The following is a 26,680-nucleotide window of genomic DNA, read 5'->3' on the forward strand; positions in this document are numbered from 1 at the left end:
TTTTTTTTTTTTTTTTTTTTTTTTTTTTTTTTTTTTTTTTTGCATGTTGCTATTTTTTTTTAGGAGACTGCCAAACTGTTTCTGTGTGGCTCTACCATTTTACAGTCTCCTCAATGATGTACAGGTAATTCAGTTTCTCTGCACCCCTGCCAGCATTTGTTGTTGTCACTGTTTTTTAGCCATTTTGATAGGTATGTAGTGATTCTCATTGTGGTTTTAATTTGCACTCAGTAATGGCTAACAATGTGCTCATTTGCCATCTGTATATCTTCCTCAGTGACATGATTGTTCATGTCTTTTGCCCATTTTCTAATTGGATTGATTTTTTTACTATTTGATTTTGAGAATTCTCTGTAAATTCTAGATATAAATTCTCTATCAGATACATGGTTTGCAAATATTTTCTCCTAATCTGTAGGTTGTCTTTTCATCATTTTCACACTGGCTTTTACAGAGAGTTCTTTTTATTATTTTGAATGTGTGTTTAACTTTGTCAAATGCTGTTTCTACATCAATTTATTTGGTCATATGCTTTTTCTTCTTTAGCCTATTAATATAGAGGATTACACTGATTGCTTTTTGAATATTGAGCCAACCTTGAATCTTTGGGATTAACCACACTTGGTTATGATATATAATTTTTTATATGTTGCTGGATTCTATTAGCTAAAATTTTTTGAAGGATGTTTTTTTGTTTGTATTGACGAGGGATATTGGTCTGCAGTTTTCTTTTTTGTGATGTCTGTCTGGTTTTGGTATAATGGTAGTATTAGATTCATAAGATAAATTAGTACATATTCTCTCTTCTGCTTTCTGGAAGAGATTGTGTAGAACTGGTGAAAATACTTCCTGATAAGTTTTATAGAATTCTTTAGTGAAACAACCAGGGGCTGGAGATTTTTTTTTTAGGACTTTGTAACTATGAATCAATTCTCTTAATAGTTATAGGACTGAACCAATTATTCATTTTATTTTAGGTGAGTTGTGGTATATTGTGGTTTTTTGAGGAACTGGTTTGTTTCACCTCAATTGTTGAATTGTAGGCTAAGTTGTTTGTAGGATTCTCTTTTTTCCTTTTTGACGTCTGGAGGGTCTGTAGTCATATTCTCTGTTTTAGTCCTCTTATTTGTAATTTGTACCTTCTCTCTTTTTCAGAATTGCTAACGGTTTGTCAACTTTATTGATCTTTTCAAGGAATCATCTTTTGCTTCATTGATTTTCTCTTTTTTTATGTTTTTCTTTCCAAGTTCTTGAGGAAGAGGCTTAGAATATTTGAGATTTTGCTCTTTTTTAATATGAGCATTTAGTAATATATATTTTCTCCTCAATACTTCCTTATCCTTATGAAAATTTGTGGTTTGAGATGTTGCAATTTTCATTTGGTCCACAGATTATTTGGAGGTATGGTATTTAGTTTTCAAGTGTTTGGAGAATTTTTTATTATCTTTCTGTTATTTATTTTTAGTTTAATTCATTGTGGTCAAAGAATACTATGATTCAGTTCGTTAAGTTTGTTGAGACTTGTTTTATGGCACAGGATATCTCAGTATATGTTCTGATGGGCACTTGAAAACAATGTGTATTTGCTGTGTTAGGTATAGTGTTCTGTAAAGGTAGATTCGATTCTGTTGTTTGAAGGTGTCCTTGTTCTTCTGTATCCTTACTGATAATCTATCTAATATTTTATCAGTTGTCGAGAGATGGATGTTGCAGTCTCCAGCTATAATTGTGGATTTATCTATTTCTCCTTTCAGTTATATCAGTTTTAGTTGGCATATTTTGCAGCTCTGTTGTTTGATATATACATATTTAAGATTGCTGTATTTTCTTGGTAGACTGACCCTTTTATCATTATGTAATATCTATCTCTGACCCTAGTAATTTTCTTCACTCCGAAGTTTACTGTATCTGATGTTAATATAGCTACTCCTGCTTTCCTTTGATAAATTTTTGTGTGATATATCTCTTTCCATCCATTTTCTTTCAACCTGCCTATATTGTTATATTTGAAAGGAGTCTTCTGTAGATAGCATATATTTGGGTCATGTTTTTTTTAATCCACTCTATCAATCTCTTTTTATTGATGTATTTAGATCATTTACATTTAATGTAACTATTAATATGTCAAGGCTTAAGTCTATTATATATTTAGTTTTCTGTTTGGTTTCTGTTTTTTGTTTCTCCAACAGGGGGTGAGGTGTATGGCCTCATTATTGCCATAATAATGGGGTTAGAAGCCCAGTTTCCCCTTTCAGCCTCTGTTGACACTAAAAAAGGAAGGGGTCCTTCTTACTGCTGGTCAGAGTGGGAGTACTGTCTCCTCACTAGGTTTTCGCTGATACCACCCTTGATAGGAGGGATAATAGTGCTTATTACTCTTGCACACATGGCCTCCAGTTACACCTTGTGATGGGGTGGTGCCTTATTACATTGGCTAGTGGTAAAAGTCCTAATTTTTCACTGGACATCCTCTGACATCACCCCAAGGGGAGGAGAAAGTGTGCCTCAGTACTGCTCGGTAGGGTTGGAAGTCCAGGCTCCTCACTTGGTTTCCCTGACAGAAAATGGGAGTTTATTACTGTCTCACAAAGATACAAGTCGCATCTCTGAACTCTGCCTTTTCTGACACCACCTCAGCAAAGGGTGGGTGCGTGTCTTATTATACTCATTGTGGGTGAGATTCTAATGACTCTACTCAGCCTTTCCTGGTGTAGGTGGTTGTGGAACCAAACATTTTTCTGTGGTATTTGGCTTGAGTAGAGTGATGATTGTCAAAAAGTTTTCTGTTTTACTAGGCTGTTCCTTTCCTGCATTTTTGGCTAGAGAGAACAGAATTTATTGGAGATTTTTTTTTGTCTGTACCCATTGGCATTTCTAGGTTGCTAGTATCTTCAGCTTCAAGTCTGGAATACATGAGGTAAGGAAAATGTATGTCTACTTCATCTTTCCAGAAACAGAAGTCCCGGTTGAAGCCTTTTAATAAGACTTTACTATAAACTTGAGATTAGTACGCCTAGCACTCAATAAATACTTGTTGAATGGTTTTATAAATAAATATAATACAGATGTACTATTCATGGAACCCAAACCCAGGCCCTTTCTCCTAGTACATGCAGTTTTCTTTCATAGTAATTATCATTCTGTAATCATATATTTGTATGATTGTTTGATTAATGCCTTTTATTTCAGTGTATTAAATATTTCGTGAAGGTTAAGACTACATATCATTTGGTCACCATTATATCAGTAGTACTTACCATAGTTTTTTCACTTGGCACATAGCATGTATTCAATTAATTTGTTGATTATATTAATGAGGAACCACAGATACAGAGGGCTGACTGTACAGTATAGGCAGGTTTTCAACTACCTGGAAGGTAGGCACCCCAAACCCCAGCGATGTTCAAGGGTCAACTGTATTTGTTTGGGTGGGGTAAATAGACAAGGTAACTTGCAGCCGGAGCCACCAGCCAAAGCCACTAGTCATCCCAGACCTACCTTAGTTGGTCACCTCAAGGAAGACGGATTTCAACATGTTGGCATACTTGTAACCCATTTGTGGCATACCAAGGTTCGTTGGTACAAGGTGGGAAAAAATTGACCTTTGATATATCTTTATTCCCAGCCCAAGTCCATCTCTCAAGTTTCTATTTTCACTTCTGTAATTTTCTCTTTCTTAGGATGACAAAGAAAATAACAATTTTTTTATTCAGGGAAAACCCCATCCCTATCCATAAGAAGACCTTTATTTTCATCTTAACCAAGAAAATCACACCAGTTTACAATAGTATAACATTATACTGAATTATTCGGTCTTAAACAACATCATATGAAATAATAATAATGACACCAATAATGGCTAATACTTACTGAACCCTAAATAGATGCCACATTCTGGGCTATGCACTTAATAATTGATTATCTACTTTGATCCTCAAAGCAACTATCAGAGGTAAAATTACCACCTCATTTTAAAGATAAAGAAATTGAGGCACTATCCCCATTTTATAGAAGAAGATATTGCCTGAAGTCACACATTTATCAAATGTAGATCCTGGTTTTGAAACTGACTCTAGAGAAGGCATTCTTATCTGTGATTTTTACCTAATTAAATGCCTAGGAATGAATGGAGAGAAGAAGTGTGTGTGTGTGTGTGTGTGTGTGTGTGTGTGTGTGTGTGTGTGTGTGTGTGTTTAACAGTTGTATCTCTTAAGGGAGATAAAGTTCAACCCTGAAATTTCATCCTGCAGTCTCAACCTCAGCAACAGACCTCCTGTCTTTGGTGTTTCAAATAAAAATATGCATTTTTTTCTTCATAAGACAATGTAAGTTTTATAGGCACATGCAACCCAATTTAAATCCTGAAATATACATACCTTTCCCTCACCTTTTGGATCAGAGACTGTTAGCTGCCCCTCTAACTATATTTGTTCTCTCCATCTTCTGTGGTAATAAAGCTTTCAGCTGTGAATGCAGCTGCCTGGCTAACGATGCTGCACAGCTCTCTTGAAGCTTAAAGTGGCCACTTGATTAAGTTTTGGCCGATGGGTTGTGATCGTAGTATTTGACATGTGAAATTTCTATTGCATGCCACTGAAACAAAAGGAATGTTTCCTTCTCTTTATCTCTCTTTCTCACTGGCTGAATTTCAAACATGATGGTAGGAGCTGAAGCAGCCACCTTAGAACATACCCAACAGGCACTATCAAACCTCTTCTGGAACAGTCAAGGGCATGTGTGTTTTTGAGGGGCATGATACCTTGTCACACAACTCCAAAATGCCACTGACATCCTTATAACTTGTGCTTCAGGTAGTTTTATAATGGGCAACCTATGCTGTAAGCAGTGGCCCTGAACATATTTCAGTCGTTTGACACATTGATTTGTTATAAGGAACAACTGGTGATGGCTATCTTCACACATTTTAAGGCTGCTATGTATAAGAATTAAATAGTTGTTTTCTGTATGATTCTAAGGGTAAAAATTGTTCTAATTGTGTGTATATCCCATAAGAACACATATTACACTTAAAATGTAGAGCTTTTTAACAGAATTGCTCAAAAGTAGAGTGGATCACCTTAAAATAATTGGAATTCCATCAGTGAAAGTGTTCAGATATAGTTTGGACAACCAGTTGGTAGAGACATTGTATAGACACTCAGTCATTTTAATATGTTAGTAGGATGTGATGGTATTTAAGCTCCTGATACTAAGACCAGTGATTCAAGAGATCATTAGAATTAATGGCACTTGGCTTAGAAATATAAAATGAAATTGAAACTAATCCTACAGCTGCCATTGGGCTATATAAAGTTGTGATTATTATCAAGTTAGATGTTTTATGCCTCAATTCTGACAGCTGTCTGGAAAAAAATGATGGATTGAGGGACCCTGTATTCTTCTGCCAGATGTCTTTTACTAAGCCTTTGAGGGTAAATTAGCCCAATCTGAAGATTAAAATCTTTAAAAATAAATATCACCCAAGGGGGCTTAAAGAAAGCAAGAAAAGTCATAGTACAGGACTGGGCTGGAATAATTTATGCCTGGCTTGCCATCTTCAATTGATGGATAGTCACCAGGAACTTTATGTTGAGGAGGATTATTCAGCCTCATCTGGATTCAGCTGGAAATGTGCCATGGATGATTACTGATGGGAAGGGAGAATGGTAGAATATAGTATAGATATTTGCCATCTCTTTCATGGAGAATACCTGGCAAGTTAGTTAGATAGAACTTACAAAATTCATCTCTTAGGGGATTTCACCTGCTCCTGGCTTTGGTTCTTACTGTGTAGATCCAACAGTTCAAAGTGTCCGGGGTCAATTAGGTTCAAGCACTGCCTCATACAACTCAGAAGAGTAAAATGTACAAATCAGAATGCCAATGTAGTAATTTGCAATTAGGACTGTTACTGTCAAGTTGATTAAACTTCCTGTGTCTTTTAGTCAGGGCACTCAGGCTGCTGGTGACATTGAGATAGATGAGTTAATAATACTAAGATTTTGTGTATTAGGCTATAACTTTCCTTTTTCCAGTATGTTCAAATTTTACTCTAACTCTCTAACTCCCTGAGGCTACATCCTGTTTCCCTGCACTGACTGACTGTGGTCATATTTGTACTTAACCATTTAGAGAAGTGCTTCTCAAACTATCTGTAGTGAAGGTGCAATTTATTTTCTTTTCCCAATCCATTATGGACTGGTACTTTAATAAAATGCAATACAAATGAATTATTATAAAAATAAAATTAGAAATAGACATACAAAATTCAAGCATCTTTAAAATTATTTAAATCAATGAACATAAAATAACTTCAAAATTCATATTTCATAAGCAGAATAGTTAATGAAGTATTCAATACTAATGAACTTAGGGAAAATTTGTAATGTAGTGAAGCTTCATTTTGTATGCATTGGATAAACACATTATAGTTCATTGGAGCCCATGTATAAACAATTCAATCAGTGCATTGATTTTATGATTTTAAATGGCTATAGAGGTCTATGATAGCTTTATTTAACATTTAGGATATAAAACATAGGCAAGTATTTATACTTAAGTATAAAAAATGTACTTGAAATCAAGTCATTCCTAAAACAATAAACCAACTCCCAATGCAACATTGTTCATATAAGAAATTATAACATTACTTACGATGCAATTTTGAGAATTAAAATCTGGGTAAAACGTGGGGAGTATTTGGCCAATAATAATGTCCGGAGATGCAGAATCACTGATTTGTTCCATCATCATAAGGAAATGTTTCATAGATATGTAGGAGGGATATCCATTTCATACATCTCAAATCCATTTGGCCTGACACTTGTTGACACAAAGAGCTGTGATGATGACTTCTATTGTAACACCAACTTACAAACCCTCTAAGTACAGTTTTATTTAATCTATTAAATTGATTCCACCATTAAACAAACATCAGATTTTTAGCTGGTGAAGGAAACTGTTAATCTTTCTTCCTCAACCACTAAAACTTAATCATCTAAATGCCTCACATTTCACTCAGAGTAGTTGAAAAGTTGGACATTTTCTGTTTTCTGGGCTCACTATGATTTTAACCTGCTTTATTGACTCTCAGGCTCCACCCTTTTCCACCCATTGTGGTTTTCATTGCTTCCCCATTTTCAAATTTTATAAGACTCACCAATATTCACTATAGTTTCTAGCATATTTCTGTCTCTAAACTTGATTTCCAGGATAACACTTAAACCCTAAATTCACATTAAAAAACCCCCATATTCTTAGAAGTAAGAGAGATTATACCTTAGCTCTACTTGGTGTTGGCCATCATTTTCCTTAATACTTGGTGCCACTGTTTTGCCCTCTTTATATTGATATTTTGGCAGAAGTGAAGAGAGTCTCTATGACCTTGAAAGATCATTTTCGATCAATATTCAGATATACCTCTCAGTGGTATACCCAGTATCTAACTGGTAGAATCCATCCCTAGTAAAGCTGCAAGCTTGCTGTTTTATGCTTATTTATGTGCAAACTATATTCAAATATCATGTTCATCTATTTTTAGATCTATTCTTCATGTAGTGCATGGGAATGACTTTGCCTTACAGGAGATGGAGATAGTCTCTTTATGGAATACTGGCCATGTAATAATAATAAAGAATAATCACAATTGTTTATGAGGAGCAAGGATAAATCTCTACCAGCAAGCCCAGTCTATAGACACTGTCATACAATATCAATCCTACTTTACAGAGTAAATTCCTAACTCCTCCAAACATAGATCATTTTATGAGCCTCATCCTCAAGTCCAGCAATATAAAAATGGTAAACATAACGAAAAATGGCAAATTTAACAAGCAGAGATTCATATTATAGAATTACCTGCCCTTAATATTCCTTGTCTAGGGAATTCACAAGGTGACCAGCTAATCTCACATATGCTTGTACATTAGTTATTAGTTATACCAAATGAAGATATAACCCATGCCAAAGCCTTGGGTTGACTATGCTTTAAACTGTTAATGGAGAAGGACTTCTACTATATTCACAATAATTTATTGTCATTTTACAGTAAAGCTATGTTATAATCTAACATTCACTAAGGATCCACTAATTGACAAAACTGTGCAATTAGCTGTGTGTATGTGAGGAGGGGTATAAATATAGTTAAGATGATGTCTCTTCTTTAGAATATCATAATAAATTCTAAAGTATACATAATATCAGTGGTCAGAAAATAATACCCTAACAGCAGGCTGTGATAATGATCACATAGGGGCCATAATGGAGATACATGCAAAGTACTATTGGAGCACAGAGGAAAGAATTAATTCTTACTTAGGTGGGAATAAAGGAAGGCTTTCAAGAAGACAATGAGCTCGGTGCTTTGTGACCGTCTGGCAGGGTGGGATAGGGAGGGTGGGAGGGAGGGAGATGCAAGAGGGAAGAGATATGGGAACATATGTGTATGTATAACTGACTCACTTTGCTATAAAGCAGAAACTAACACACCATTGTAAAGCAATTATACCCCAATAAAGATGTTAAAAAAAATGAATATGAGCTGAATCTTTATGATTGGTTGAACTTTGACAGGCTGATGATGGGATGAGTGGCTGGTATGGTGGGGATGGGAGATGGTGGGGGTGGGAGATGGTGGGGTGGGAGATGGTGGGGTGGGAGATGGTGGGGTGGGGAATGGAGGAAATGAGTATATGTTGAGTAAAGGGAAAAAAGCCTCTAAACAATGTAAGTTTCTTCTTCCCCGACTGCCACACATTTTCAACTTTGTAGAGGAAAAGGAAGAAAATCTATGGAGCCAGTTGTTTTGGTTTCTTCCATGTGATCACAGCATTGCTTATATGGATTGTCAAATAAGGGATGGGCTCATAAAAGGATATTAATCTGTCATTTTTATTGAGCAAAGTAGCATTTCAGAAAAGGTGATTTCAGAGGCACATGACTTTCATTACAGCCTTCAGGGGCAATGTTTGATCACTGAAAACAGGCTGCTTTGTTCAGCTTTCTCTGATGTTTGGCCTCATCCTGAACACATATGCTCTGACTTGGAAAGAATCAGTCTGTAAAGATTTAATAGATTCTAGATTTGCATATTCAAAATGCATGTCTTGTGGTTAAAAATGAAATGAAAACTATTTTTATATCTATATTTACACAAACACATAGTTCAGACACATCTCAGCAAATTTTTAAAAGGCAATTAGGCATATTATATGTGCTTGTTCTGAGATTATGAAAGTTGGCTGTTTTTTAAATTAACCATTTTATATTTTCACTGAAAAAAATGTATTTTAAGAGACACTATAATGATGATAACGACGTACAAGAACTCTTCAAGTTTCAGGGGTTTGAGATTTGCTGTATGTTCTTGTCACCTATCAGGGACATAACTTTCTAGAGTTGGGTGTCACTGACCTCTCTCTTTATTAAAATGAATTAATAGCTTTCTTGCTTAGAGAAAATTGGAAGTCACAAAGAATTAAAGATAAATGTTAAAGATTAACATTTCCATGAGGCTCTTTTCCTTACATGACTGAAAAAAGTGGTTTTCTTTTTTCAAAGCGAGAGGGATGATTAGAAAGAGACCTGAGGTGTCAAAAGCCTTTTGTGTGGTGACTAAAACTCACAGAATTGTCTCTTAGAATTCTCTGGCTTCTATCCCCTGTGAACTGATATGTAATCTCACATAAACTCATCTTTTACTTTTGAATTCCAATGGAACCTTTGAAAGAAAGATGGCATTCCAAGTGAGTCAGTTTGCTATACATTACATCTGCAATTAGACATTTGTTGCGTTGAAATTAAGCCAAACAGACTTCTGCTGAAACAGGATAGGTCCAATTACGTTCTATTTCGTGTGACACAGAAAAATCTTACCATGTCACTTTGCTGTTTAAAATCCTTCCCTTTCCCTGTCCTTACTTACAACATCCTCCATCTCAATGACGCTGAGTGCATCCTCTACCTGACATGTCCTTCTGTCTCTTGGTAAGTTTTGCAACAATCTCAGAACAGAGGTTATTTCAGTTATACATTTGTTGTCTAGACCAGTGCTTTCCAAACCTTAATGTACTTATGAATCATCTGGGGGTCTTGTTAAAAATGCAGGTTCTGATTCAGCAGGTCTAGGGTCTGGCTGAGATCCTAACAAGCTCCCAGGTGATGCAGCAGGACACACTTTGGATAGCAAGCGCCTAGAAACATATGACCTCTCATTAAATTGGCATTAGTTCCTGGACATTGATAACTGAAAATGTAAATTCTCTGACTCTGAGGTTGCTTCAGACTTTGATTGGCTTTTTTGTTTATTGGTAATTTTATAAAGACACTGCACGATCTGAATTCCCTCTATTTCTCCAGTCTCCTTTCTTACCAGTTCCCATTTCTTACTTTATATTTGAGACATAACAAATTATGTGAAGTTTCCAGAATGTATCAGACTCTTTCACATCTCACTGCCTTTTCAAATACTATATCCTCTGCCTGTCCTAACATTTTGTGATGCTTCCTTTAAAACTCAGCTCGGCTGTCATCTCCTCCACAAATCTTTCCCTAATCTCTTTCCCATATAATTGCTTAATTAAATGCCTCCAATTTACTCCCACAATGCCCTGTATTTTCTATGTTATAACTTTCTCATAATCTGCTTCAATTGTCTGCTTACTTGTCTGTTCCCTTCAAAACAGTGCTTCTTTGGGGAAGGCATATGCATTTTGTACTACTGCCAATTGCAATGTCTGACACATAGTAGGTATTCATTAAAGTTTGCTGAATGAATGAGGAAGGGAGGTTGATGTGTTGGTAGGTATGCAATAATATAACGCAATATTTTTTTTCATGAAGCTTAAAATTGAATTGGGAGTAACAGAAACTAAAGTCATAAAAGGTTAAGTACAGGATGAGATAATACTGTAGAAGTAAAATGTTACTATGTGATTAATTTCCGAATGAGGATCATAGAAAATAATTATTCTGAGTTCGCTGGAAGAAAATGTCACTGTGGATTTATTATTATTTTTTAATATACCAGTTTTTTCCATGAGGGATTTGAGATGGCTGACAACACAATGTATTGGAGTTAATAAAAAGTATGAACGCATGTGTAGTTAAGGCAATAGTATGAGAAAAGGAGGGAGTTTAGAAGTATACAAGGAGCTCATATACTAGCATGTCTGCAAAAATGATCCTCATTAAATAATAGACAGTAAGGTTGGTGTGCTAATTTTCATTTCCACTCTGCCTGGGAGGCTGACTTCTGTTGAGTCAGCAGCTCCATTGTCCTTTGGCTTCTGGCTGAATTGGGGCAATGGGGTGCCCCGGCAGATGATCCAATGGAGGAAAAAGAGTGAGATCAGGACATTTATGTTCTTGTGTTGCCTAGAACTGTCTGTGCCTGTGTGTAAATTGTCCCTTTATTAAAATCTCCTTAAATTGTTTTAATTTGCGTGTGCCCCCTGCTCTCTGTAGAGACTCTGATAAAACCACAGAGTTGTTTAAAGCTAAATTGAATGCTGGGCTTAATAACTTTTATGATAACCATTAATGCTATAAAAATATTTCAGGTACTTGCTACATATCAGGCATGATTCTGTGAAGAGGTGTTTCAACAGAAGAATTCAGAAAACCAACCAACAAACCTAAAATCTTGTGCTCATATTATTTATATTTTAGTGTGGTAAAGAGGGTACAAATCATATTGGAAGCAAGGAAAAATTGATATGTTTCAAACCCCACAGTTCTGCGATGTTTATTTACATCAGCCTCTAGTTTACTGCTTTATTGTAAAGTGATAATATCCCAGAGATGTAGTTTGGGGGTTGTTTCCTTTTTACTGGGGCTAGATTACCCAGAACTTTTGCTTCTCCTCTTTCCTGTTGCTAATCTTTCGGTTATTTCACTGCTCAGTGTTCCTCCATCAGGAGATATAAAAGGGAAATAAATGGATGAAAAATTTAGCTTTGACATCTATGATAAAAGGTTTTTTAGGAAGGAGACTGAAATCCTGAACTAAAATGAAGCTTTTCAGTTTATCTGGGTTTGTCTGCCCCCTATTGCCATAAAGATGTTGAGAGTTGTTTCCAGCTTGTCAAAAACAAGAGATAAAATGGACAAAATGTTATATTCATGATGATGAAGAGAACTAGGTCTTATAAATAGATATGGTGCTCTTAATATGAAGCCCTGGTGTACAAATGCTCTGTCTTTGGATGTTAGATTGTATTACAACCTTGTTTGCAGTACTTACTCAGATCACTGTTGACTCATGTGAGTTTAATTCTATGACCTAGCCAAAAAAAGATCATAAATCCCAGCAGGGGAAGACATGGTTGTAGCTTGACCTTGGAAATATGAGCTAAAGGTGCTGAGGACCATAAATTCAATTTACAATAATAACAAAAATAAGATTGTTTACACTTTGCCCAGTGGATGAAGTGAAAATCTAATATTTTTCCTGGTACACGCTGTATATTTTGCCAAGCTTGATTAAATTCCTGTTTAGCAGGTATCTGAGAGGAACTGAATAAAAACACTTCGTATGAGACTTTTGACTCCTAATTTGTTCTTCATTATTGAATTCTTTTTTTAAAAGCTGTTTTTCTTTTCTTTTTTCAGGTTCTATTTATGAAATGTTTGGAAATGAATGCTGTTTGTCAACAGGAGAAGTGATTAAAATTACTGGCCTCAAAATTAAGAAGATCATAGCTGAAATTTGTGAGCACATTGAAGGTTGTGAGGCTCCACAACCATTTGAACTGCCTATGAATTTTCCAGGTACAGTATTTTGCAACCATTTCTCATTTGTAAAACTGTATTCTTGAATGTTATATACATCTCTACAACTGAAAACAATGAAAAAGTGGTAGTTTTTTTTTTTTTTACTCTAAGGCAGTGGGTGAAAATATCGGGATTCTTATAGTTTAGTGATTTTAGGGACTAATAGAAGGCAAATATATTCTCCCCTTTTCAGTAAACATTGTTTACTTAGGACTTAATATTTTCTGATAACAAATATTTAGTGAGTTTAACTATGTGCACCATTAGTTGTGCCAGATAGTGGGAATGAAGAAATTAAAGATATATTTTCATAAGTTATGTAAAAATAATTAATATTTCCTAAACATATTTACCCTCTTTATTCCTAGCTCCCTGGATCACTGCTAAACTTCACTGTCTGGCCTTACTGACAAGTTTGGCTGCTCTTCTTTAACTAGTTAACCTTCAAAAATTAGGTCAGATATCAGGTCTCCTAGAAAACTTTTGCTGACTCTATAATCTAATCTAGATATTTCTATGTTCCCGTAGTATCTTGGGCACCATAGCATGCACCTTATTGGGTAGTAATTAATGATTTTCTTATTTGTCTTATTCTTTAGACCAGGGTTGGCAGACTTTTTCTGTAAAGTACCAGATAGTAAATATTTTAGACTTTGCCTGCCAAATGGTCTCCATAACAACTACTCCACTCTGATGTTGTAACATGAAAGAAGCTACAGATAAACCAATATAAACCAACTGGTATAAACCAGTGAGCACTACATAAATCAATGAGCACAGTTGTGGTTCAATAAAAATTTATTTACAAAAACAGGCGGCCAACAGAATTTGGCCTGTGAACTATAGTTTGCTGAACTCTGCTTGAGACTAAAACTCTTTGACAGATGAAATATGACATATGTGGCTTTATTTCTATGAACAAGCACATTTTCTGGCACAGGGAACATGCTCAATAATTTCCTGTTGGTTGAATAATTGTTTATCAATGAATGATTAGTGAAAGAGGACAATCTAGTAAGCTGTTACAACGTAATATAGTTTATGGTATAACTGAAGTATGTATGGGTTCTGTGAGAGTCTTGATAAGATGGATCTAACTCCAGTTGGTTATGCTTCAGAACATGGATTTTGGAATCATTATATTTGAATCCCAACTCTGTCACTTCTTAGTTAGGTAACCTTGCCAAATTATTTACCCTCTTCTCATGTAAAATGGGAATAATAATACTATCTCTTAGTGTTGTTGGGAGGATTAAATATTGAAATATATTTATATTGGTTAGAGTGATACTTGTCATATAACAAGGGCTATAAAAAAGTGTCAGCTTATATTACCATTATTAACCTTGTTATCATCATTGGTGGAGTCAGGGGAAGCTTTTCAGAGAATGTTATTCTTGAACTGAGGTTTGGAAAATTAAAATAATTTAACTGTATGAGGAGAGGATTATTCCAAGTGCTCCAATATTTTTTCCCTTTCAACTGAAATCTTATTCCTTGTTTAATTCTAATTACTCCTCATTACCCCATCCTATATAGCAATAGACTCCCAGTTAGATTTTAAACTCAAAGAATCCAATATGTTTTTAAACCATCCTTCCTTATTTGTGAATTTTCCATTTCTTGGGGGGTAATGGTTTCTAATTTTATTTTATTGTGGTCAGAAGACATACTTTGTCTTTTGAGACTAGTTTTATGGCTTAACATATGGCCTATCCTGGAGAATGCTCTGTGTTCACTTAATAAGAATATATATTCTGCTGTTGTAGTATAGAGTGTTCTACAGATGTCTGTTGGTTTATAGGATTGTTCAAGTATTCTATGTCCTTGTGGATCTTTTGTCTAGTTCTATCCCTTTTAGAAAGTGGAGTATTGAGGTTTCCAACTGTTATTGTTGAATTGTCTGTTTTTCTTTTCAATTCTGTCAGCTCTAGCTTCATGTATTTGGGGACTCTGATGTAAGGTTTATATGTGTTTATAATTGTTACCTTTTTTTGGTGGAGTTTCCCTTTTATCATTATGTAATATTCTAAACAATTTTTGTTTTAAAATCTATTTTTTTTCTAATATTACTGTAGTCACTCCAGTTCTCTTTTGGTTACTATGTTCATGGTCTACCTTCTATTTTTTGCTTTCAAATAACTTGTGTCTTTGAATCTGAAGTATGAATCTACAAGTAAGTCTCTTGTAGACAGTATATAGTTGGACGGGCTTTTTTTTTTAATCCATTCTGCCAACCTCTGCCTTTTAATTATTTAATCCATTTATATTTAGTGTAATTATTGATGGTGTAAGATTTACATCTTCCATTTTGCTATTTGTTTTCCTTATGTCTTAGGTCTTTTGTGTTTCTCTATTTGTCCATTTTTGCCTTCTTTTGTGTTAAATAGATATTTTCTAGTGTACAATTTTATTTCCCTTTTTTTAAAAAAAAATCTTTATTTTTTAGAGCTATTTTAGGTTCATTAGCAAATTTGAGCAGAAGGTACAGAGACTTCCCATATACTATACTACCTGTCTCAAATTTGCACAGCTTCCTCAATATCAAAATACCACTGTCTTTTCATGGTGTGTAACATATCTTTTTAGCACTGAATAATAGTTCATTGTCTGTATATACCACCGTTCATTTTGCTATTCACTTATTGAAGAACAACTTGGTTGCTTTCAAGTTTTGGCAATTATGAATAAAACTATGCAACTATGAATAAAATTATGCAGGTTTTTGTGTGAATATTAATTTTCAACTGATTTGGGTAAATACCAAGGGACATGATTGCTGGACCTTATGGTAAGGATATGTTTAGTATAAAGAAATTGCCAAACTGTCTTCCAAAATGGCTGCATCATTTTGCATTCCTACTAGGAATGAATGAGAATTCCTGGTGCTTTGCATCTTCATCAGCATTTTATGCTGTCAGTGTTTTGGATTTTGCCTCTTCTAATATGCATACAATTATGATATCTTATTGTTTTAATTTTCAATTCCTTAATGACGTATAATGTTGAATATATTTTCATATGCTTATTTGCCATGCCACGTTCTTTGGTGAGGCATCTGTTCATGTCTTTTGCCCACTTTCTAATCAGGTTATTTGTTTTATTATTGTTGGCTTTTAAGAGATCTTTGTGTATTCTGGATACAAGTCCTTTATCAGGTATGTCCTTTGCAAATATTTTGTCTCAGTCTGTGGCTTGTCTTCTCATTCTCTTGACAATATTATTCACTGAGCAATTTTTTAAAAATGAAATCCAGCTTATCAATTATTTCTCTCTTTTTTTTTTTTTTTTTTTGCGGTACGTGGGCCTCTCACTGTTGTGGCCTCTCCCGTTGCGGAGCACAGGCTCCGGACGTGCAGGCTCAGTGGCCATGGCTCATGGGCCCAGCTGCTCCGTGATGTGTGGGATCTTCCCAGACTGGGGCACGAACCCATGTCCCCTGCATTGGCAGGTGGACTCTCAACCACTGCGCCACCAGGTATTTTTCTCATAGATTTTGCCTGTGGTGTCATGTCTAAAAATTCATCATCAAACCTAAGGTCATCTAGATTTTCTGCTACATTATCTTTTAAGAGTTTTATAGTTTTGCATTTTACACTTAACTCTGTGATCTATTCTGAGTTGATTTGTATGAAGGGTGTTAAGACCTGGGTCTAGATTCTTTTTTTTTTTTTTTTTAACATGTGAGTGTCCAATTGTTCTAGCACCATTTGTTGAAAATACAATTTTTGCTCCATTGTATTGCCTTTGCTCCTTTGTCAAAGATCAGTTGACCATATTTAGATGGGTTTATTTCTGGGCTATCCATTCTGTTTCACTGATTTGTTTATTCTTTCACCAGTACCACACTGTGTTGATTACTGCAGCTTTATAGTAAGTCTTGTCAGTTCTCTGGCTTTGTTCTCCTTTAATGTTGCTATCCTAGGTTTCTTGCCACTCCATATAAACCACAGAATCAGTTTGTCAGTATCCATGGAATAACTTACTGGGATTTTGACTGGCATTGCATTAAAGCCTATAGATGCAGCTGCGAAGAACTGACATCTAAACAGTATTATATATTCCTATTCATGAAGATAGAATATATCTCCATTTGTTTAGTTCTTTTATTTCTTTCATCAGAGTTTTGTAGTCTTCTTCATATAGATCTTGTACATATTTTGTCAGATTTATACCTATTTCATTGTTTTGGTGCTAATGTAAATGGTTTTGTGCCTTTAATTTCAAATTCCACTTGTTCATTGCTAGTATAAATAAAAGTGATTGACTTTTGTATATTAACGTTGTATCTTGAAACCTTGCTATACTTATTAGTTCTAGGAGATTTTATTGATCCTTTCAGATTATAATTGAATACATTGTTGATATTATTATTATGAGCAAACAAAATTTGTAAGATTAACTAAGAATAAGAAAATAAAAGTTTTTACTTTATCCTCACTCATTCCTTTTCTGCTGCTTTCCCTTTATGTAATTCCAAGTTTCTGACATATAATTTTTCTTCTCTCTGAAGAACTTTTTTTAACGTTTCTTGCAAAGCAGGTCTATTGGAACAAATTCCCTCAGTCGTTGTTTGTCTGAGAAAGTCTATAATTCTCCTTCACTTTTAAAGGATATTAGGATTCAGATTTCTTGGTTGGTGGGGTTTTTTTTCCTCAACGCTTTAAATATTTCACCCTCCTCTCTTCTTGCTTGCATGGTTTCTGAGGAGTAGTTAAATGCAATTCTTACCTCTGTTCTTCTACAAGTATGATAGGTAAGATTTTTTTCCTCTGACCTTTTTCAAGATTTTTTCATTACTTTTGATTTTCTGCAGTTTGAATATGATGTTCTTATGAAGTTTCTTTTAGAATCCTGTTTAGTGTTCTCTGAGCTTCCTGGATCTGTGGTTTGGTGTCTGACATTAATTTGGGGGAAATTATCAATCAATATTTCTTCAATTATTTCTTCTGTTTTTTAAAAATAAATTTATGTATTTATTTATGTATTTATTTATGTAATTATTTATTTATGGCTGTGTTAGGTCTTCGTTGCTGCGTGCAGGCTTTCTCTAGTTGTGGAGAGCAGGGGCTACTCTTTGTTGTGGTGCCGGCTTCTCATTGCGGTGGCTTCTCTTGTTGTGGAGCATGGACTCTAGGCACGTGGACTTCAGTAGTTGTGGCATGTGGGCTTCAGTAGTTGTGGCACGTGGGCTCGGTAGTTGTGGCTCTTGGGCTCTAGAGCACAGGCTCAGTAGTTGTGGCGCACGGGCTTAGTTGCTTTGCGGCATGGGGAATCTTCCTGGACCAGAGCTCAAACCCATATCCCCTGCATTGGCAGGCGGATTATTAGTGCCACCAGGGAAGCCCATTGCTTCTGTTCTTACTTCTCTTTCTTTTCTTTCTGATATTTCCATTATGCATATGTTACACCTTTTGTTGTTGTCATACAGTACTTGGATATTCTGTTCTGTGATTTTGTTTTATATTTTTTTCCTCACTGCTTTTCTGTTTTAGAAAGTTCTATTGATATATCCTCAGGCTCAGAGATTCTTTCCTCAGCTATGTCCAGTCTACTAATGAGCCCATCAAAGGCATTCTTCATTTCCATTACAGTGTTTTTGATCTCTAGCACTTCATTTTGATTTTCTCTTATGCTTCTGTCTCTCTGCTTACGTTGCCCACCAGTTGTACTTTATCCACTAGAAACCTTAGCATATTAATCATAATTGTTTTAAATTCCTGGTCTGATTGTTCCAACATTGCTGCCATATCTGTGTCTGATTCTATGCTTGATTTGTCTCTTCAGTTGTCTTTTTTTGCTTTTTTTAGTATGCCTTATACTTTTTTTCATGATGGTTAGGCATCATGTACTGGTTAAAAGGAGCTGTAGTGAATAGGCCTTTAGTAATGTGGCAGTAAGCTGTGGCAGGAGCAGAAACATTCTCTAGTCCTATGATTGTTATAGTATTTTTGTGAGCTTGTGCCTCTGAATTGTGAACTTCACAAATGCTTCTCAGTCCCATTCTCTGCATCTTTAGGTGGCATGGGATGGCTGGAGTGGGTTGGAGTTGGGTATTTCCCTTCTCCCCTGTGGAAGACCAGAGCAGGCTAAAGCTGGGTATTTCCCTTTCCCCAAGTGGTAAGGTGAGAGTGGGCTTTTGTTGCGTATTTTCCCTAAGTGGGAGGCTAGGGTGGGTGTTAGTTGCGTATTTTCATCCCTCTGGGTCAATGAGTCCTGATAAAACACCTATAGTTTCTCTCGAGGGCAGGTCTTATTAAGAACAGAATGCTCTGGCCTATTTCAAACTGGTTTCTTTTGCCTTCCCCCCACCACAAGCATGAGGGGATTTTTCTCTGATATTCACTGTGAGAGCCTGGTTAAGTTTTTGGTGGTAAAACTTACAAAATTGTGGGCCCCCCTATGACTAAGTTCCCCTGGAATTTTTTACTCTCAGACTTGTCCACTCTGAGCCTCTAGCAATTCATCAATTACAGGTCGGATTTGTCTACCCTGGTATTGGTTTTTGTAGCAGTTTCTTTTGTGGTAAATTGAGATTCTCTGTACTTGCCTGTCTGTCTCTCCAGTTTTGGAGGCAGTAGTTTGTCCTGTGATCTCACTTCTCTGATATATCTAAGAATAGTTGTTGATTTTTCAGTTTGTTCAGCTTTTCACTTTTTTTTTTTTTTTTTTTTTTTTTTTTACAGTACGCGGGCCTCTCACTGTCGTGGCCTCTCCCGTGGCGGAGCACAGGCTCCGGACGCGCAGGCTCAGCAGCCATGGCTCACGGGCCCAGCCGCTCCGCGGCATGTGGGATCTTCCCGGACCGGGGCACGAACCCGTATCCCCTGCATCGGCAGGCGGACTCTCAACCACTGCGCCACCAGGGAAGCCCTTCACTTTTTTTTTAGGACAGAGTGACAACTTCCAAACTCTTTATATGCCATGCCAGAAACCAGAAATCTGGTGGTTTTTAAAAAATACCCATATATATATTTAGTTATTTTATCAGTGGTAGCCTGGGGATTACAATTAATGTCTTAATTTATAACAATCTAGTTTGGATTAATGAATTTAATTCCAACAGCATATAAAATTTGGCTCCCATATAGCTCTGTTTCTTACCCCTTGGTTCAAATTTTTATTATTATAAAAATTACATCTTTATACATTGTGTGCCTATCAGCACAGATTTGTAACTATTTTTTATGCAATTGTTTTTAAAATAAGATATGAGAAAATAATTGAAAGCAAAACATACATTTAAATTTTCTTTTAATTTACTTTCAGAGTTATTTTTATTGATACTCTGTTTCTTCACATGGAATAGAGTTACTGACTTGTGTCCTTTCATTTCAGCCTAAAGGACCCCCTTTAGTGTTTCTTGTATGGCAGGTTTGGTAGTGATAAATTCTCTCAGTTTTTGTTTATCTGGAAATGTCTTAATTTCTCCTTTAGTTTTAAAGGATTTTTTTTTTTCTGGACAGAGAATTTTTGGTTAATAGTCCTTTTCTTTCAGCACTTTTAAGTATGTCATCCCAGTGATTTCTGTCCTCTGTGATTTCTAAGTAGAAATTAGCTTTTAATCTTATGAGAAACCCTTGTATATGATGAATCTTTTCTTCTCTTCTTTTTTCAAAATTCTCTAACTGTTGGTTTTCAACAGTTTAATCATGATGTGTCTAGCCATGGATCTCTGAGTTTATTCCACCTGGAGTATGTTGAGATTCTTAAATGTGTAGATTAATGTTTTCAATCAAATTTTGGAAGTTTTTGCTATTATTTCCTGAAATATTTTTTCTACACTTTTTCCTCTCTCCTCTCCTTCTGAGGCATTCATTATTCACATATTGATATGCTTAATGGTGGACTTCCCTGGTGGTGCAGTGTTTAAGACTCCACACTCCCAATGCAGGGGCCATGGGTTCGATCCCTGGTCAGGGAATTAAGATCCCACAAGCGGTGGGGCGTGGCCAATAAAAAGAAAAAAAAAAGAGGGTGTATTATATGCTTGATGGTGTCTCATAGGTCTTTGAGGCTTTGTTTATTTCTCTTCATACTTTTTATTTCTTAGAATGGATAGTCTCAATTGACCTGTTTTCAAATTTGACTTATATTCTCTATTTGCTAAGACTTAACAAAATACTTTATTAAGTATTTCCATACTTCCTTTTCATTTGTAAACATAGTTTCTTTTAGTTCTTAAAACGTATTTAATATAGCTGTTTAAATTCTTTCTCCAGGAATTCTAGTGTCTGGGCTTCCTCAGAAACAGTTTCTATTGATTGATTTTCTTTCCCCTTGTTTATGGGCCAGACATTCTTGTTCCTTTGCCTGTCTCACAGTTTGTTGTTGAAAACTGGATATTTTCAACAATATAATGTATCAGCTCTAGAAGTTGCATTCTCCTCCCTCCTCAGGGCTTGTTTTTGCTGGTTGTTTAGTGACTTTTCTGAACTAAATCTGTAAAGTCTGCATTCTTAGTCATGTGTGGTCATTGAAGTCTCTGCTCAATTAGCTTGGTGGGCAATGAATGTCTGGACAGATATTTCCTTAAACAGCTGGGACCAAGAAGTCTCCAGTCTTTGTTAAGGGGTTCTGTGTTCATTTGGAGGCATGCTGTCAACACTCAACCAGGCAATTGAAACCTCTTGCTTAGCTTTTACTTCCTGTTCATGTAGCGCTTCAAAGTCAACCAGATTTGAGAGCTTACAGACTTCTCAGGTCTTTCTTGAGCATGCACACAGTTCTGGGCATGTGCACAGTAATATACATGTATGTGGTCTTCTAGATTTCCAGGAATATGTTGGAACTTCTCAATGTCCTTATGGATATCTCATTCCTCAGCTTTTCCTTTTAGGCTTTTTGGTTAGCCCATTTTTTTCCCCCAACTCTTAAACATCACTGCAGGCAGCCACAAAAATTAAATAATTGCCTCTCATTGTTTTTGACAAATGCTCTGAGGCAAAGTATTTTCCACTCACTGAGCTCAAAATAGATCAAATAGAGACAGCATTACAAATAGAATCTTCCAGGAAGTCACCAGACATATCAAATAATGACAATTTTCTGAGAATGATCTTGGAAGGAACACCAACTTCTTTCTCCTCCATCTTGTGACTGCTAGGCTGCTGGCTTTGCCATGATTGCGGGCTGTTGGTTTTCAAGGCTACTATGGAGTTGAAGGAGTTTGGAAGAATGGGAATACAAGCAAGTTAAGATGCCACAAAGTTTGCTGTTCTTACCAAGATTCAGCTACTTTTTCATTAAGAAATGTTCTCCAGATTGCTGCAATTCTTTGGTTAATTTCCAGAATTCTGAAAAAATTAATCCTTTTTTTTTTTTAACCAGTTTCTCTACTGCTTTTTGCAGGAGACAATTTTCAAAGGTCCTTATTCCACTATTACACTGACATCATCCACTGTTCTGTATTGAAGTAAAGTATATGAACACAGATCCTTAATTTCTCATTGGTAGTTCAAAAGTTTTGATGAAGATGACCATAACCTTGTCAAGGGTACCTAGGGTACCCTTTCTTTGCAAATAAAGTTGCTCTACTGAAGAAAGATATCCAGCCTTCAACCAGTAAATATAGCTTTATAGATGCAGCTCCAGCAAATGAAAACTCAAGCAACAATTAAGAAAGAAAAGCTTTGTTAATTTGGCAAGGATTCTTTAAGGGAACAAACTGGAAGGTGATTTTTCACTAAAATGTGAGTGGGAAACTAAACTTGCATATACATAACTGGTTGCGTATCCTATATTAATGTTATGTTTCCATATATCTTTATTATGTCATCTCAAAAATGTTCAATATATTAAAAGAAATAAAAAGCAATCATTTCAGTTCTTTATGGAAATAAACATACTGCTTTAGAAGCATAATTTGTTATTTTAGAAGATAGCCCTCATAACTAAGTCCTTTTATGAGCTAGGAAACATGCCATTCTTGCCAAACACAACAAAAATATATTCTGATATTTGGTAGTTGATTGCGTTGTCTACATAGATCAGTAAATCATGTAATGTTTGGGTTATAATGAAGTTCCAAATTTCTGGATTACTTCTTGGAAATATTTGTTCCTCCTATATTGTGTTATTAAGCACGAATAATAAATGCTTTCTCTTTAGACATAAGAAACATCCTGAAAGAGTTTCAATACATTTTTTTCTGATGGACAGAGTTTATTTCTAAACAGCAAGTTTACATAATATCTCTAAACCATATGTTCAAGGAAGGTTGTGGTTGCATCTATAAAACCACCATTAAAATTACAAGGCTAGATTGAAGATATTTTTCTGTTTGAAATTTTAGATCATATTTTATGAATTTTATTATCGTGGAGGAATTTTGTTGCTGGAGGCAACAAAATGTGTAAGAAATGTGATAGTAGAGCTTAGACATGGAACATTCTCTACTACTCTACAGTCTATCCTGACCACATCACACTCTCAAATGAGAATCCTAATGATGTGCCAGACACCGTTCTAAATACTTTTGCATATAAAACTGTTCTAAACACTTTTATGTATATATAGGTTACTAATTGAATTCACATTTTACATATGAAAAAACAGAGTTACAGAAAGGTCAAGTAACTTGCCCAAGATCACATAGTTAAGTAAGTGGTTATGTTAAATCTACACTAGCACTGTTGAATAGAAATATAATGTGTATTCATCCAACATTATTTATGTGGCTATCCCAGGAAGCTTCACTTCTTCGACACATGGTCCACTCCGTAGGGTTTCCCCTGAGTGAGTGATCAGAGCAAGCCCAAGATGGAAACCATAGTCTTCTATAACCTAATCTCAGAAGTGAAATACCATCACTTCTGCTATATTCTTTTGATCAGACAGACACATGCTGGTGCAATTTGGAAGGGGATTGCACAAAGGTGTGACAACCAGGTGGCAGGGACAGGAATCATTAGAGCCATCTTAGAGGCTACCTAGCACAGATATTTTTAAAAGTAAAAAAAAAAAAAAAAAAGTGAATTAATTTTAATAATGTATTTTAGGTAAAAATATGTATCTAAAATATTATCCTTTTAATATCTAATCAATAGAAAAATTATTGAGATATTTTACATTCTTTTCATGTTAAGTCTAAAACCCAGCATGTATTTTCCACTTACAGCACATATCAAGTCCGGCCATGCAAATTTCAAGTGGCCAAATTTCAAATGCTCAATACAGTGCTCCAACTGTGGTACTGTATTGGAGAGCACCAATACAGATCTAAACTGTTGCAGAGTCTGTGCTCTGAAGCACTTCTTGCTTAATCATAGAAAAGAGTGAGATGGTCTTTTTGTCAATCAACATCAGTGTTATAATGGGGATCCACAAATCCCCTGGATATGTGACATCCTTTCTAACTTTCCTGTTATATGCAGTAAGCATTGTAATGTTAAAAAATCTAAATTAATGCTACTTCTAAATAACATGACATAGGAATTTTTAAATGAATGTTAGAAAATTTATTAACTATAAAATTGCCTTCATATGTTTAATGGATTTGAGTCATGCTTTAAAGACAAACTTTAGGCATTGCTTCCTACATAAATTAATTTCTACCAGATAAATGGAAAAATGGACTTCATCTGTCAAGAGGTCAAGCTATCTTTAAGTAGCCTTGCAGCTGCCAGGCCGACTTGCCACACTTCATAAATTAGATTAGTAATGAAACAATAAGCCCATATGAATGTAGTAGTTGATTCCTCATGGTACAGCAGACAGCATGAGCATCGTGCTTTAATGGTTCCCCTTGAGCCCCATCTCCTACGGGTGAGATAGAACAGGCCAGGTGGGTGCCCAACGCACAGTGGAGGAACACTGAGTTTAGGAAATCCCCAAAGTATAAGAGGCTGATGGCCAATCTGCCATTCTTTGCCCTTGAAGAAAACATGTCTTTATTACCTTGGGATGTTAGAAAATCTCCTTGGAGTAGAGGAGGGAGACTTTAGTATCCTAAAATGCCTCTCAGGAAGGAGATACTCCCTATCATTGCCATACTGGTCAGGAAACAAATATTTTACCTCCAGTTTCTGAGACATGTAGAAATGCTGTGGAGGATTATCTCCCAACATATCTATATCCCTTAGTAGTAAGACTGTTTCCAAAATCATTTTAATTATAAATGTGAAAAATATAGGAAAGTAGTAAGAATAACCAATGACAAAATTGGATTAATAATATAATTATTTCTTCAAGAAATTGATAAAGGTTAAATGATTAAAATTTATGAAACTTGCTCCTTTATGCACGGATACCAAAACACCTAATACATACATAATGTATGTACATTCATACATTAAATATATTTAATAATAATTCACTTAAAATTCAGAACGAATTTTCTCATTGTTTCATTTGGGAAACTATGTACTTAATCAATCGAAAACATGTAATATTATATTCAGTGGTGATTTATTATATTTCATGTACCCTTTAAATGACTAACTCTTTCACATTTAGCCATTTTGTGATTGTAGCTATTTTTTGACTATAATATCAGTTTATAAAGGGACCTGATAGGAAAATTATGTAAAAATACTTAAAATATATTTGATAGCTTTATAGTAAATAACTTTTTGTCTTCTGTTTTTTAAATGACTTATGTTAAAAGAAGTAAGCTACAGGGCAGAATTTGTTCTTATTTTTCCATCTGGTTGTTATGATGACACATGATTCAGAAAAGCCCTAAATAGGGCTCCCTGCTTTTTGGACAATTTTCTATTCAAGGAATCATGGACCATTCTTCCAAGTTTTCTCGGTCAACCTCTCTTAAGGCATCTCTTCCCCACTGTGCTCACTTAAGCAAAATAGATTCATCTATGCTTATTATACAAAATATTTTCCTAGACAAAAAGGGGTATTCTGCATATACGATGAAAGAAAATGTGGAGGAATCTAAATGCACAAAAAATTCAGACTTTTACACTAATTTTTAGTTCCATTTTTTATTGGCCTATGTTTTCTTCTCTTCAGTACATGATCAGATTTTTTTTCTAAGTCTTTGGTCTTTTGATAACTAAAATATATATTATCTGGAACACAAATGGACTGCAGTTATAGGTCAAAATGTTCTTTTCACCCACCCATGTACATTTGAGAATCAGAATGGAATTCTGTCAGAAATATCATTTTAAAATAGGCTTTTCTACAACTGGCACTGTTCTATAAGTTCTCATCGTATTAATATTTTGTGCACACCTTCTAAAAATCTATCTCATCACTTTTTGCTCTTACCATCTCCTTATCTTTCATGCACAATTCCTTCAAAGCTCTTTATGGTGTTGCCTCAACAGTATCACCATGGAGGAACTCTCATGAGAGGAACCAGACTGTCCAAACAAATTGTCTACTCGGTCTTCATTTCCTGAAGTGGACATTAGCAAAACACATTACTGTATTTATACATAATTACGTATCAGAGATTTAGAGGTTCTGTCATTGGAACAAAAGATTTTTTTCAGTAGACTTTATTTTTTAGAGCAATTTTAGGTTTTCACAACAAAATTGGCATAAAGTACAGAGATTTCCCATACCTCTACATATGCACAGTCTCCTCCATTGTTAACATCCCCTACCAGAGTGGTACTCTTGTTACAACTGACAAATTTACCTTGACACCTCATGATCATTCAAGTTCTTGGTTTACATTGTAGTTTACTCTTGTTGTTGTATGTTCTATGGGTTTAGACAAATGACATGTATCCACCATTATGGCATCATACAGAGTATTTTCACTGCCCTAACAATCCTATGTGTTCGGTCTGTTCATCCTCTCTCCCTCACAACCCCTGGCAACCACTGATCTTTTTACTGTTTCCGTAGTTTTGCCTTTTGCAAAATGTCATACAGTTGGAATCATAGACTATGTAGTCTTTTCAGATTGGCTTCTTTCGCTTAGTAATATGCATTTACA

General features: G+C 35.4%; 1 protein-coding gene across 1 annotated transcript in view; it reads left to right on the forward strand.

The window, feature by feature from the left end:
• The window catches only part of THEMIS (thymocyte selection associated), a 162,139-nt gene that overhangs the window by 21,907 nt on the left and 113,552 nt on the right, over positions 1-26,680 (forward strand). Inside the window, exon 2 of the mRNA XM_027086832.1 lies at positions 12,610-12,768. Coding sequence (XP_026942633.1) covers positions 12,610-12,768 — 159 coding nt within the window. The remainder of the gene's footprint in view (positions 1-12,609; positions 12,769-26,680) is intronic.

This window comes from Aethalodelphis obliquidens, unplaced genomic scaffold (assembly GCF_003676395.1).
Source record: "Aethalodelphis obliquidens isolate GAN/ISIS:26980383/991018 unplaced genomic scaffold, ASM367639v1 scaffold3, whole genome shotgun sequence".
In the NCBI taxonomy this organism is placed as follows: domain Eukaryota; kingdom Metazoa; phylum Chordata; class Mammalia; order Artiodactyla; family Delphinidae; genus Aethalodelphis; species Aethalodelphis obliquidens.